General features: G+C 37.6%; 1 protein-coding gene across 2 annotated transcripts in view; it reads left to right on the forward strand.

Annotated features, from left to right (window-relative positions):
- Positions 1-15,370, forward strand: part of WDR64 (WD repeat domain 64) — a 122,095-nt gene that overhangs the window by 48,890 nt on the left and 57,835 nt on the right. For both annotated transcript variants that reach the window (XM_043485765.1, XM_043485764.1), the window contains 2 exons: positions 10,984-11,110; positions 14,747-14,895. In XM_043485765.1, coding sequence (XP_043341700.1) covers positions 10,984-11,110; positions 14,747-14,895 — 276 coding nt within the window. The remainder of the gene's footprint in view (positions 1-10,983; positions 11,111-14,746; positions 14,896-15,370) is intronic.

The raw sequence follows: 15,370 nt of genomic DNA on the forward strand, positions 1-15,370 counted from the left end.
CCCTGGGTCAGGAAGATCCCCTAGAGGAGGGCATGGCAACCCACTCCAGTATTCTTGCCTGGAGAATCCAATGGATAGAACAGCCTGGTGGGCTGCAGGCCATAGGGTCACAGTTGGACATGGCTGAAGCGACTTGGTACAGACAGGGAAGGGTTATTTAGACCTCAGTTTGCCAAATCTAAAGTTACTATAGTGGTGTTGACATACAAAAATATCCTAGAAACTTTAGAAAATAAGATTGCAAGATGACACTTTCCCTATCAGATATTAAAACATTTAATAAAGCCTCAGTAAATAGAACAGCAGTCAATGCAGCAATAGACACATCTATGAAACAAGAGAAGATTCACACATGAGTGTAAATAGGAATTTCATATATGATAGAAGTAGCATTTTAAGTCTGTGAGCAAAAGATGGTTTGTTCATTAAATGTTGGGAAAACTGATTAACCATATTAGGAAAAAAAAGTAATCAAATCATTATTTCATAATTAACAACAAAATACATTCCATATGGATTAAATATTTTAAATGTAAAATATAAAACCATAGTAGTTGTAAAATTTTCCAGAAGAAAACACAGGTTAATATTCATATAGCCATCAGATAATGCCTATGTATAACATCTACAGCTAAAGGAAAAATATGTGACTACCTAAACATTCAAACTGTAAATTATTATAAAAGCTGTCATTTATCAAATGCTTACCAAGAATCAGGCCCTGTCCTCATTATTTTACATCACAACTTATTTGATACTGGTAACAATCCTGTAATTATCCCAATTTTGCACATGTAAAGAAAAATGACATCTATATACTTACATTAAATAAACTTACCCCCATAAAAAAGGTTAAGACAGATAGCAGAGGGGGAAGCGTGTAACATAAATGACATAAACTGGAATAATATTCTTATACAAATAAAAAAAAACTTCAACAAATCAGTAGGAAAATAGGATGAAGGAAGGAGAAGGGAAAGAATACAGGCATGTTTACATAGTGCTGCTGGGGTTAAAGCTGGCAAAAATTTGGGGGCATTTATTCTAATAAAATAATCAGATAAGTGCCCAGAGATCAATGTAAAAGGACGTTTATGGTGCTATTGCTTGTATTGGCTTAAAAAAGAAAAAAGAAAAAGAATAAAAAGGAAGATAAAAAGGAAAGGTAAGGGATAGGGAGTGAGAAATTCAGTTTCTAAAAACAAGGCTTTTATTCAGTAATTTATTTTCCCTCAGTTTTATTGAGATATAATTGATATATAACACTGTATGAGATTAAGATTAATGTATCATTAAGCATAATGATCTGACTTACATTCATCATGAAATGATTATTACCACAGTTGGTTTAATGAGCATTCACTATCTAATACTGAAACCAAAATATGAAAAAAAATGCTATTAAAAAAACTTTGTAACGAAAATACTTAGGATTTATTCTCTTAGCAACTTTCATATATGTCATATATCAGTGTTAGCTATAGTTATTATGCTATACATTACACCCCGACTGCTTATATATCTTCTAACTGGAATTTGTATCATTTGACCACCTTTCTCTAATTCCTCCTCTGCTTAAATCAGCAATTTATGATATCTCTTGTCACATAGACTTTCAACATCATATGGATGAATATTGAAATGAAAATGTATACACAATGTATTATGCAAAATATAATAAAATAGTATGTAAGATATTAACCCATTTTTAGTATATGTGTCTATCATATATTATCAGGGATGATAGTGATTATGTGGGTAGCAAGGTTGTGGATGGATTTAATTTTTCTTCCCTTTTTGTGTTTTTTCTTTTCTTTCTCTTTCTTGCATTTATATCTTTTTAACAAAAAATATACATTGCTTTTATAATAAGACTTTTTAATTTTTAAAATGGTACTGGAAAGATAGTAAGATTGTTGAGACATAAAAACTAAAACATTATGATGGAGATACCTTAAAAAACTAGGAATAAAACCACCATATGACCCAGCAATCCCACTCCTAGGCATATACCCTGAGGAAATAAAAATTGAAAAAGACACATGTATCCCATTGTTCACTGCAGTACTATTTACAATAGCTAGAACATGGAAGCAACCTAGATGTCCATCGACAGATGAATGAATAAAGAAGTTGTGGTACATGAACACAATGGAATATTACTCAGCCATAAAAAGGAAAACATTTGAGTCAGTTCTAATGTGGTGGATGAACCTAGAGCCTATATTCAGAGTGAAGTAAGTCAGAATGAGAAAGATAAAAACTAAATATACTAATGCATATGTACGGAATCTAGAAAGATGGTACTGAAGAATTTATTTGCAGGGCAGCAATGGAGAAACACATAGAGAACAGACTTACGGACATGGGGACAGAGGAGGAGAGGGTGAGATGTATGGAGAGAGTAACATGGAAACTTATATTACCACATGTAAAATAGATAGCCAATGGGAATTTCCTGTATGTCTCAGGAAACTCAAACAGGGGCTCTGTATAAACCGAGAGGGGTGGGATGGGGAGGGAGATGGGAGGGAGGTTGAAGAGGGAGGGGGTTTATGTATACCTATGACTGATTTGGCTTCCCTGGTGGCTCAGATGGTTAAGTGTCTGCCTACAATGTGGGAGACCTGGGTTCGATCCCTGGGTGGGGAAGATCCTCTGGAGAAGGAAATTGCAACCCACTCCATTACTTTTGCCTGGAAAATACCATGGGAGGAGCCTGGTAGGCTACAGTCCATGGGGTCGCAAAGAATCAGACACGACTGAGTGACTTTACTTTACTTACTTACTATGACTGATTCCTGTTGAGGTTTGACAGAAAGCAACAAAATTCTGTAAAGCAATTATCCTTCAATTAATAAATAAATAAATTAAAACAAACAAAAAAGTTCAGGCCATTCATGTCCAGAGGTGAAGAGACAGCAGAGACAAGCTTTCCAGTTTCTTTTAGATGTAGTGAGTGTATTCAGAGATGTTCTTTCAAGCACCCTACAGCTGTACTTGGGCAAAGTACTTAATATCTTTCCCCTCAATTTCTTTGTCTGTAAATTGTAGTGGTGCTTAGCTCACAAGACTGCTATAGAGAGATCATTCATTTAGTTATTCAGCAAGCATTTCTTTCTTGAGTGTCCTGTCTGTTTCAGGTACTGTTCTGGGTTCTGGAGACAGAAAACTGAACCAGGCAGTCAGGGCCCTTTCCACAGGAAGTTTATATTCTAGGGGAAGAGGGAGACAAGCAAAGTAACAAACACATAAGAAAACAGAATGATAACTATTACAATGAATAGAAAATACAATAATGTGATATGATTGAGTATCACCTCTGAAGAGGTGACGTAAATGTTGAAACCTGAATGACCAGAGGAACCAGCCCCATGAAGATCTTGGAAAGAAGCAATTTAGACGCAAAGAATGGCAATCCAGGCACACACATACTTTTGCTCAAGCTAGCTTCCTCTTCTCCTTCTCTGTCTCCTTCCCCTCCCCCTTTTCTCCTTCTTCTCAGCAAAAATCATAGATAGGTTTTACACATTTAACATTCCTACACATTACTTCATATAAATTAGCTTTCGTCACATTGAGGTTTAATAAATCACCATGGGTAGTCATAAGCCTACTCTGTGCCTTTTTCTAAGCACTTAAAGTAGATTTTCATCCTTCCTCTGAGATTTGCAGACTTTCCACCAGGATATTATTTTCTTCTGCAACTGGTAAAATTCTTTTTCTAGTTGCAGAGCTCAAGTATTTAATAGCTATGCTCCTGAAGAACTGAAAAACATTGAAAAATAGAGAGAAATATAAATTCCAGTGGCTTTTATTTTACTAACAAAAACAAGAATAATGGTTGACAGGTGACGCTAGTGGTAAAGAACCCTTCTGCCAATGCAGGAGCCATAAGAGGCACAGGTTCGATCCCTGGGTTGGGAAGATCCCCTGGAGAAAGGCATGGCAACCCACTCCAGTATTCTTGATTGGAGAATCCCATGGACAGAGGAGCCTGGCGGGCTGTAGTCCATAGGGTCACAAAGAGTCGGACACAACTGAATCAACTTAGCATGCACGTGATCTTCCCAAGCACAACTCTATAGTTATCAGCGGTTATTTTTCTGAGGAGAAGACATGCTTTTATGATTTATAACAGATTAAAATGAGTGTTTAAACACTGTTATTTTCTTAGATTTTCACTTTGGAAAGTGATATGAAAGGACCCAAGAAAAGGTAAAGCTTAACTAGGCTGTGGGTATGGCTTAGAGCAAGAACAATGTCCTGAAACCAAGTGCCAAGTGGATAACTCCTAGTAAGCCAGAGGTTTGCCCATCTGGCCTGCTGCTCAGCTGGACTTCATCTTATCCATGACTATGTCTAAGATAATGTCTAAGTGAAGATTTTTTCCTGCCCTGTCTCAATTCCAGGCACATGGCTTAGCACATGGCCTCTGAAATCAGGTAAACCTAAATTTAAGTTCTAGCTCTAATAATTTATGACCTTGGGTGAGCCATTTGAGAAAGTTGAGGAGAATAATAGAATACAGGCAGACCTTGTGTTATTGTTCTCTGTTTTATTACACTTCAAGGAAGCTGAGGTTTTTACAAAGTAAAGGTTTGCCACAACCCTGAGTTGAACAAGTCTATCGCCACCATTCTTCCAATGGCATTTGCTCACTTTGTGTCTCTGTGTCAAATTTTAGTAATTCTTGGAATATTCCAAGCTTTTCCACAATTAATACAGTATTAGTTATAGTGATCAGTGACCTTTGATGTTACTATTGTAATTGTTTCGGGGCACCATACACCATGCTCACATAATCGATAGATACTGTTTGTTCTGACTACTCCACCAACTGGCGGTTCCCCCATATCTCTCCTCTTTGGCTTCCCTCTTCCCTGAGATACAATTGAAAATAGAGAGTTAATAACACCACATCGTCCCCTAAGTGTTCAAGTGAAAAGAAGAGTGGCACGCTGAGGAAAGATGTGTCAGGCATCTGTACTTAAAAAGGCCCCTTGTGCCAAAAATGTTAGACTCATGGGGGCTACACAGGGATGGTCTCACATGAAAGCAGCCCTTCAAGATGACAGTGGTAACTGTCAAAACTCATAGATAAATATAAGTAAAATGAAGAAGCATAGGAACCTCTCTCAGTTAAAAGATCAAGAGAATTCCCATGAAAGAACAAACAATGAAACAGACCTGTCTAGCCTACTAGATCCCAAGATAATAAAAATACTGAAGAAATTAAGAAAGGCTATTGATAGAAATGCCTAACAGTATTTAAAAAAAAAAAAAAAAACCAAGAAACTACAAAGAAGGGCCAATTAAAATTAGAAAAAAAATAATTTGCCAAGATGAAAACTGAGCTAAAAAGCCATAAGTAGTAAATTGAATGATGCAGCGGAAAGAGTAAGTGATCTGGTTCAGGAGGGAGGGGACATATGTGTATTTATGGCTGATTCACGTTGTATGGCAGAAACCAACACAACATTATAAAGCAATTATCCTCAAATTAAAGATAATTTTAAATGAAAAGACAACCCACATAATGAGAGAAAATATTTGCAAACATAGTGACTGGCAAGGGGTTAACCACCAAAATATACAAATAGTTTATGCAGTTCAGTATGAAAAAGAAACAATTAAAGAATGTGAGGAAGATCTAAATAGACATTTCTGCAAAGAAAACATACAGTTGGCCAACAAGCATGTGAAAAGATGCTCAACATCCCTAATTATTAGGGAAATGCAGATCAAATCTATAATGAGATATCACCTTACACCAATCAGAATGGCCACCATCAACATATCTATAACAATAAACACTGGAAAGGGTGTGTGGAAAAGGGAACCTTAACTGTTGGTGAAAATGTAAATTGGTGCTACCACTCTAAAAAAAAAAGTAGGGAGGTTTCTTAAAAAATTAGAAATAGAGTTACTATATGATCAGCAATCCCATTCCTAAGCATATATCTGGCAAGGACAAAAACTATTTCGAAAAGATACATGCACCCCAATGTTCCTCGCAGAAATATTTACAATAGCCAAGACATGGTAGCAACCTAAATGTCCATTGACAAAAGAATGGAGAGAGAAGATGTGGTTATATAAAATGGAATATTGCTCAACCATAAAAAGAACAAAATAATGTCATCTGCAGCAACATGGATACACCTAGAGATCATCATACTAAGTGAAGGAAGACAGAAGACGAATATCATATGATATTGCTTATATGTGAAGTCTTTAAAAAATGGTTTCAGTGAACTTATTTATAAAACAGAATAGAGTCACAGATGTAGAAAACAAACCTATGGGTCACCAGTGGGGAAAGAAGGAGCAGTAAATTGGGAGATTGGGATTGACATAAATATACTCCTATAAATAAAGCAGATAACTAATACGCACCTACTGCATAGCAGAGGGAACTCTACTCAATGCTCTGTATGGCCTACATGGGAAAAGAATCTAAAATATGTATTTGCTTAGCTTATTCACTTTTAAAAATGGTGGAAAAAAATAAGATAAAATAATGACTTTTTAAAAAAATAAATCTTTTTAAACTCAAGTTCATAAAGATATCCTCCTCTAAACTTTTGTAAAAATAGGTTTCTTTTTAATACTTAGGAGCACGATGTCTGCATATGTGTGCGTGTATCCATATGCTTGCTACTCCATATCTCCTCACATAGGCACATAGGCCTCAGCTTAGAAATAGATCCAGTCCCTGAACCAGAGGTTGCTTTGCTTTAGTTCCTTCTCAGTCTCCTTTTCCTGAACCAGGAGACCTGCTCTGGGCACTGCCATGGAGTGGTGAGAGTGCTTGGGTCCTGTCTGCCCTGCCAGAGCTGCTCCCCTGCTGGCACTCTGCCCCAGACAGTGCCCAGGCTCTGGTCGGAGCCCACTCATTGCTTTGTATGCCTCTCTTAGTTGGATCTATTCAGTTCAGTTCAGTTCAGTTCAATCACTCAGTCGTGTCCAACTCTTTCTGACCTCATGGACTGCAGCACACCAGGCTTCCCTGTCCATCACCAACTCCCGTAGCTTGCTCAAACTCATGTCCATTGAGTCCATGATGCCATCCAACCAACTCATCCTCTGTCGTACCCTTCTCCTCCTGCTTTCATTCTTTCCCAGCATCAGGGTCTTTTCCAATGAGTTAGTTCTTCACATCAAGTGGCCAAAGTATTGGACTTGCAGCTTCAAAGTCAGTCCTTCCAATGAATATTCAGGACTGATTTCCTTTATGATTGGCTGGTTTGATCTCCTTGCAGTGTAAGGGACTCTCAAGAGTCTTCACCAACACCACAGTTCAAAAGCATCAATTCTTTGGCACTCAGCTTTCTTTATGGTCCAACTCTCACATCCATACCTGACTACTGGAAAAACTGCAACTTTCACTAGATAGACCTTTGTCGGCAAAGTAATGTCTCTGCTTTTTAATATGCTGTCTAGATTGGTCATAACTTTTCTTACAAGGAGCAAGTGTCTTTTAATTTCATGGCTACAGTCACCATCTGCAGTGATTTTGGAGCCCAAGAAAATAAAGTCTCACTGTTTTCATTGTTTCCCCATCTATTTACCATGAAATGATGGGACCGGATGCCATGATCTTCATTTTTTGAATGTTGAGTTTTAAGCCAACTTTTTCACTCTCCTCTTTCACTTTCATCAAGAGGCTCTTCAATTCCTCTTTGTTTTCTGCCATAAGGATGATGTCATCTGCATATTTGAGGTTATTGATATTTCTCCCGGCAATCTTGATTCCAGCTTGTGCTTCATCCAACCCGGCATTTCGCATGATGTACTCTGCATAGAAGTTAAGTAAGCAGAGTGACAATATACACCCTTGACTACTCCTTTCCCAATTTTGAACCAGTCTGTTGTTCCATGTCTGGTTCTAAGTGTTGCTTCTTGACCTCCATACAGGTTTCTCAGGAGGCAAATCAGGTGGTCTAGTATTCTCAACTCTTGAAGAATTTTCCACAGTTTGTTGTGATCCACACAGCCAAAGGCTTTGGCATAGTCATTAGAGCAGAAATAGATGTTTTTCTGGAATTCTCTTGCTTTTTCGATGATCCAACGGATGTTGGCAATTTGATCTGTGGTTCCTCTGCCTTTTCTAAAACCAGCTTGAACATCTGAAAGTTCTCAGTTCAGGCACTGTTGAAGCCTTGCTTGGAGAATTTTGAGCATTACTTTGCTAGCATGTGAGATGAGTGCAATTGTGTGGTAGTTTGAACATTCTTTGGCATTGCCTTTCTTAGGGATTGGAATGAAAACTGACCTTTTCCAGTCCTGTGGCCACTGCTGAGTTTTCCAAATTTGCTGGCATATTGAGTGCAGCACTTTAACAGCATCATTTTTGACTTGAAATAATTCAACTGGAATTCAATCACCTCCTCTAGCTATTTTGGATCTGTAGAGATTACATATCTTGCTTTGAAGCCTTGTTGTTTCTTTCTGCTTTCTCTTTTTAACTTTACTATCTCTCTGTGTTTGGAGAGGAAATGGTGCATCAAGGCACCATACTGCAAGTTCATTGCACTGTTCTGACCTGAACTAGCTCTTTTCTAAAAAAATACTTTTTATTTTATATTGGAGTGTAGCCTGTTAACAATGTTGTGATAGTTTCAGGTGGACAACAAAGGGACTCAGCCATACATATGCATGTATTCATTCTCCCATAAATTCCCCTCCTACCCAGGCTGCGACGTAACATTGTCAGCTCTAACTCTGATAATCATTATGACAGATTTAAAGAAAGACAGCAGTTAGCTAGATAGATAAGAGTGAGGAGAGGAAACAGTAGATGATAGCAAGAGTATGTGTGAATGTGCAGAGACAACAGAGAAAAAGAGATTTTTGGAACTGGAAGCAGTTTGGTATGACAGTAGCTAGAACAACCTAAGGGGAGAGGGCAGCAGAAAAACGTAGAGGAGAGATGCAACATAATGAGGAAGGGTTTTGTGCTTTCTGCCAGACCAACAATCACCACTTCCTTAAAAACACACAAAAGAAGTAGAAAATAGAATCACTGTCCAGAAAGCATCACAGGTTTCAAAAGACATTCGCATCGATTCACTGAGGTGGAGAGTGCTGGTGTTATTATGTCCATTCTAGAAACAAGAATACGGAGGCTTAAGAAATTTAAATGATGGACTAGAACTGAAACCCAAAGCCTCTTTTGCTTCATCCTTTGTTCTTTCCATGGGCTTCCCTTCTGGCTTAGTTGGTAAAGAATCCACCTGCATTTGGGAGACCTGGGTTTGATTCTTGGGTTGGGAAAATCCCCTGGAGAAGGGAAAGGCTACCCACTCCAGTATTCTGGACTGGAGAATTCCATGGACTGTATAATCCATGGGGTTGCAAAGAGTTGGACATGACAGCAACTTTCACTTGCACTTTGTTCTTTCCACCAACCACAGTTGAGAGCGCATACACAAACAGTAAAAAGACCACCAACCATGAAGCATCTCAAACAAAACAATAGAACTGGAAACAAAACAGAGATAAACTTCTTTGACACTCCTTGATTTCACTGTTAGATTCTTCCCCTACTTGTCTCTCTGAACCTAATTCATAAATAGGCTCTGAACCTAACTTCATAAATTGTCCTAATGGACTACTCTACTCTGTCATGCAAACAGTGATAAGTTTCAATATTGTAGCTACTCTCCAAACTTACATTTTTACTAGCACAAAGGAAGTAACGACTCCCGGTTGCACAGGTTCTGAGTTATAGTGACCTGTAGAGGGTATACATGTGAGCAAAAGCTCCTGATCACATGATTTTGACATTTTTATGTTCCTGCATATAAGTACCAACCTGCCTTCACAATAGTGAAGTTTGAACTCAATTAACTCTAAGTGTCTTAAGTAAGAAGTTAATACCTCTGTTAACAAAACTACTTATCAAATCTTTATATGTATAAAATTATCACTCATTTATTCAACAAATTTATTTATTTATTTATTTATTCCAATTTAGTGAGTACTATATAATATAGCAATAGGTAATGTATTTAATAATGACTTATGACATAAAAATATTACTTAATGCTGATGCAGGCTAAGACGTGTAATCCTTGATCAAATCACTTTCTTCCCTGAAATTTAATCACAATGTAGCTTTCTGAAAAAGAAAAAAAAGAATAATGAAGAATACTAAGACTAGCTGTTTCAAGTGACAAAGTAAACTTGACCTAGTTTTGCTGAATTTGTACTACATTGTTCTATTATATTATCCCAAGTTCTATCTGCGTAACTAACCTAAGTCTCTTTCCTTCCTCAAAGGAGAGCACTAATAATGTATTTCCCTATAGTCTTTCTCCTTCAGGGCATTGTCGGGACCCAGGGATTGAACCTGCATCTCTTAGGTCTCCTGCATTAGCAGATGGTTTTTTTGTTTGTTTGGTTGTTTTTTTTTTTTTTTACTACTAGCACCACCTGGGAAGTCCCTCCTATATCTACACCATCCCTAAAAACTGATTTCTGTAATTCTTCATTCCTGGATAGGAACTGGAAGGTTCTTAGAAACCTCATATAGTAAGACATTCTCATCTTAGTCATGAAAGAGCAGTTTGAAACCCTCCACCTGAACTATGCCATGTCTCTACTTTCTAATCTACAGTGTAAAGAGAAATGTGGCTTCAGATAAACTGTTAGTCATAATTAGCCCTTTATCATTCCTCCAGATTCTTAAAGGATAATAAATTCTATGTCTTTCCCCTATCTTTTTTAAGGACAGAAAAAATGTAGTTACTATTGGCAAACTTTTAGTCACTGCTTTTATTTTCTTCTGACATTAATGAATAACAATTGAATCAAGAACCAAATTAAAGTTTAGCAAATGAGTGCTCATCGTACAAATCATACTTTCCTGCAAGTTTATAAGAGCATATTGCAAATTCTGAAGATAGTTCACCTCAAGAGCTTTGAGTAGGGAAAATAAAGTAGAAAAATGGTGACCCATATTCTTTATTCCTCCAGGTTTTCAGAGTATGGGATATACAGACTCTTTCACTATTACAAGTATTCCACGATAGCCAGGGAGGACCAGGAGACATGCAGATTTACTGTATGATATTTGATTCCAGTCATCGCGTGCTTATTACAGGTAAGTGCACTCAATTAAGGGGCTTCCCAGGTGGCACTAGTGGTAAGGAACCCACCCTCCAGTCCAGGAGAGATAAAAGACATGGGTTCTATCCCTGGGTTGGGAAGATCTCCTGGAGGAGGGCATGGCAACCCAATCCAGTATATTCTTGCCTGGAGAATCCCATGGACAGAGGAGACTGCCGGACTATGGTCCACAGAGTCATGAAGAATTGGACACAACTGAAGTGACTTAGCATGCCTGCACCCAGTTAATAACAAATAAAATCTTGATTTTTTTTTAATCTTTTTTTTTAACTAGCACTTGATCACTGACCAGAAGAAAAACAAAATTAGATGGGGAATTTATAAACTGTGATTCCTCACAATAGATAACTGAATTCAATTCTATTTTTCTATAGCTTTCTATTTTTCTACAGCTTGGTGGATGAGGTCTTGAACCGAGGATGCCAAGTGGTGGCGTTAAAGCTGCTGCTACACATAGGGCAAATCCAGCTCTGCATTGAGTGTTGGAGCAGGAACATGATCCATCTTAGCGCGGCTGCACCAGCGTGCTGAGTCAGCGCCCCTTTTCTTCAGGGAGGCTTTGGCCCCATGCACTCTGGTGCTGAGACAGTTACTCAGTGGGTAGGGTGTTGACCCTCCCACCTGCCTTTGCTTCTAGACAAAGACCAGTGAAGAGAGAGGATAGGGTTCTGAATGACAGAACCACCAGCACTGATGCTGACAGATTTTTTTTCTCCTTTTCCTGCTGCCCCTGATAAACATGCTTACTAAGGAGACAAAAGACCCTGTTAGGCATTTGGGTTGAACGTTCCTCACATGCATATCCTCAGAAGAAGCTTTAGAAGAAATGAACAGTATTAACAATAGTTCCTCCTTCTGTAACACCAGCCCAGATTGCATTTCCTATTGACCACCTTCTCTGAGTTCCTGTGGGATTAACAGGGCAGAGAATGATTGGTGCTATGACTGCCCGTGGAGAATATGAACTATTTTTAACTTTTAGGTGTTTTCTGGATTAGAAGTGAACTAGAACTTCATGTTTGATGGATAATTTTCTACCTTCTAAAACAGAAATTAACTCTAGTTGTAAGCACCCCTCATCTATACTATCTCCTCTAAGAATAACATAAAAACAGCTACAAACAAGTTTTCTCTTAGTGCCCCAACTTGCATGTTTGATTTACTAGGCTCAGCATTTCCATCCCATTTATCATCAGAGTAACTAAAGCCTCAAGTATCAAGGCAAAAGCAAAAACACAAAAGACAACCATAAGATCAAAATTTCTTCCTAACTTTATGTAGTGCGGATAATACTCTTACAACAATATAGAGCTCTGTGTATTGCTTAATCTCTAAAATCACATACATCAGTGTGACATCAGAATTGCATGAAGCTTAGCTCTCAGATTTTAATTTGTGCTTTTGTTCAAATGAAGCAGCCATAGTAATCTTATAAACCCCAGGGACAGCAACACCACATTATAGAGTATGCTGTTGTTACTGCCACCGTTGTTGTTTTTGTTACTCTAATAAGACAACTACCATTTGATTAGTTCTTCACAAAGTGCTTTCATGGACTTTATTTCATTTGATCTGCACAACCACCACTGAAGTAGGAATTATTGTTCATCTTATTTTATAAATGATAAAACTAAATATTAAATATTTCAGCTGACTAGTATAAGGACGTTAGTTGAGATATACAGGTGGGATTCAGTACCAAAGTTTCTGACTCCTGGATCTACTTTCTTTCTCTGTATTGCTTTGTTTCTATACTGCTAAATTGTGTATCTAGCCAAACGTGGAGTGGATTGCCACTTATTTATAAGCATATATAGCTTTGTTGTCAGTTCAGATAAAATCCATTACAGTCAGTAGAATATGAAGGCGCTCCATGTATTGTTTGATTATCTGGTTACCACATCCCTCTCAGATTTCCCTGTTGTATTTGAATTGAAAAATACTACCAGAAGAGCCTCCTCCATTCTCTTTACACATGAGTAGACTTTATCTTAGAAGTCAAACACTTTAGGAAAGTTTTCAGTAACTCTTGCTGAAAATTTTGCTGCAATTGAGATTTCTATGGAGAGACTTGAGAAAAAGAAGGGCCAGCCTTTGGTAGATTAATCTCCACACCAATGAATTAGGGAAGAAGTTTCATTTCTGTTTGAACTGGAATGCTTTGAGATCCTTATGTATATTTCTAGACATTACACTAAAACAGAATACATAGTTGATTTTGAGAGTTAAATCATACTTGCAGTTTATAGGATTACTGTAAAAGCAAACCAAATGCCCTGATGAATGGACAAGGAAGTTGTGGTACATGTACACAATGAAATATTACTCAGCTGTAAAAAGGAATGCACTTGAGTCAGTTCTAATGAGGTGGATGAACCTACAGCCTATTACACAGAGTGAAGTAAGTCAAAAAGAGAAAGACAAATACTGTATATTAATACTAATGTATAGAATCTAGGAAGATGGTATTGATGATCCTACATACAGGGCAGCAAAGAAGACACAGACGTAAAGAACAGACTTTTGGACTCAGTGGGAGGAGAGGGTGGGATGATTTGAGAGAACAGCATGGAAACATATACATTACCATATGTAAAATAGATAACCAGTGTGAGGTCAGTGCATGAAGCAGGACACTCAAAGCAGGTGCTCTGTGACAATCTAGAGGGATAGGATGGGGAGGGAGGTGGGAGGGAGTGTTCAGGATGAGGGGGACACATGTGTATCTGTGGCTGATTCATGTTGATGTATGGCAAAAACCATCACAATATTGTCATTGTTCTCCAATTAAAATAAACACATAAATTTAAAAAATGCAATTAAGAAATACCTGCTCTCCATCTAGTTCACTATGGTAATTTGCAAATTAATCTTGTTTAATATTGTTGCAAGCACTGGCTTGCAATCATTTTCAGGCACTACCTTTAATAAGACCATGCTTTGTTGTTGCTGTTTAGTTGCCAGGTTGACCCTTTTGTGACCCCCCTGGACGGTAGCTGGCCAGGCTTCTCTGTCTATAGGATTTCCCAGGCAAGAGTACTGAAGCGGGTTGCCTTTCCTTTTCCAGGGGATCTTCCTGACACAGGAATCAAACACTCATCTCCTGCATTCTGTAGGTAGATTTTTTGACCCCTGAGTCACCAAGGAAGCACAAGATCATGTTTATAGAGTGCTTTACTATTCACTGGTTGAAACAGCTTTCTAACACATTTCAATCACTAAATGGAAGTTTTCCATCAGCAAAAAGGTGGCCATCATCTTTATTACTGTACACTAGATAATGTAGCAGGCACTCTGAAGAAGGAAAAAACTAGATTATAAAAAGTAGGAGAATAGCGGTCACTGAAAAGAAGATATCAAGGAAGTCCAAGTGCCCTACACTTGAAAATTAATGAAGCCCAAAATGAATGCTTTTCTCTGGCTAAATCATATTTGTTTTATTAGTCAAAGATGTTTTTGAATAAATGAATGTATTTTTACCTCATTCAGTCTCCTAGGCATTAATAATCTCACTGATCAGCTATTTCCAAACACAATTAGTTGAATAAAATGCTTCATGGTTCAAATCTCCTAATATTTGTTATTTATGAGATTCTTATTTCTGTTCAAGGATCTAGTGTTATGGACATGTATCCTTTAACTAGGATGATACAAGATACAAAACAGGTCCCTCACACCCATGAACGAGAAATCAATGTCATGCTTTACAACAAATATTTTCACCAAGTACTTACCATCTGCTCTGAGTCCATAATTAAGGTGAGTACATATTGACTCTTCAGGAAGAAAAAAGCAGAGATAGAATTTTCTCTTCTTATAGATGCGTCTTTGAGTGATTAAATAAAGGTAACGGCATATATGATGGAACCTTATGTTAGAGCTGTTTTTAAGCTTTCATGAATACATGAAAAGTAAGATTTTTGATGCAGCTCAGACTGCTTGCTGTTAGGCTACAGGTTCATTTAAAAAATGAAGCTATTCTTACGATTAAAACTGGAATTTTAAGGGAAATATGTCAAGGAAAAAAGCCTAGTGTGTGCAAAAAATTTTTAAACTGAGCTATAGGAAAGAGACTGCTAAAAAGAAGGGAAAGAAATGTATAGATGCTTACTCTAACCCCTCCAGGTGCGGGGCATGTGCCTGGTGTCTTAAATCCACAATCTTGTTTAATCCTCACACTAGTTCTCTGTGTGAAGTTCCATTTAAAGATGTGGAAATTAGGATTCAAAGATCA

This window comes from Cervus canadensis, chromosome 13, assembly GCF_019320065.1.
Source record: "Cervus canadensis isolate Bull #8, Minnesota chromosome 13, ASM1932006v1, whole genome shotgun sequence".
NCBI lineage: Eukaryota > Metazoa > Chordata > Mammalia > Artiodactyla > Cervidae > Cervus > Cervus canadensis.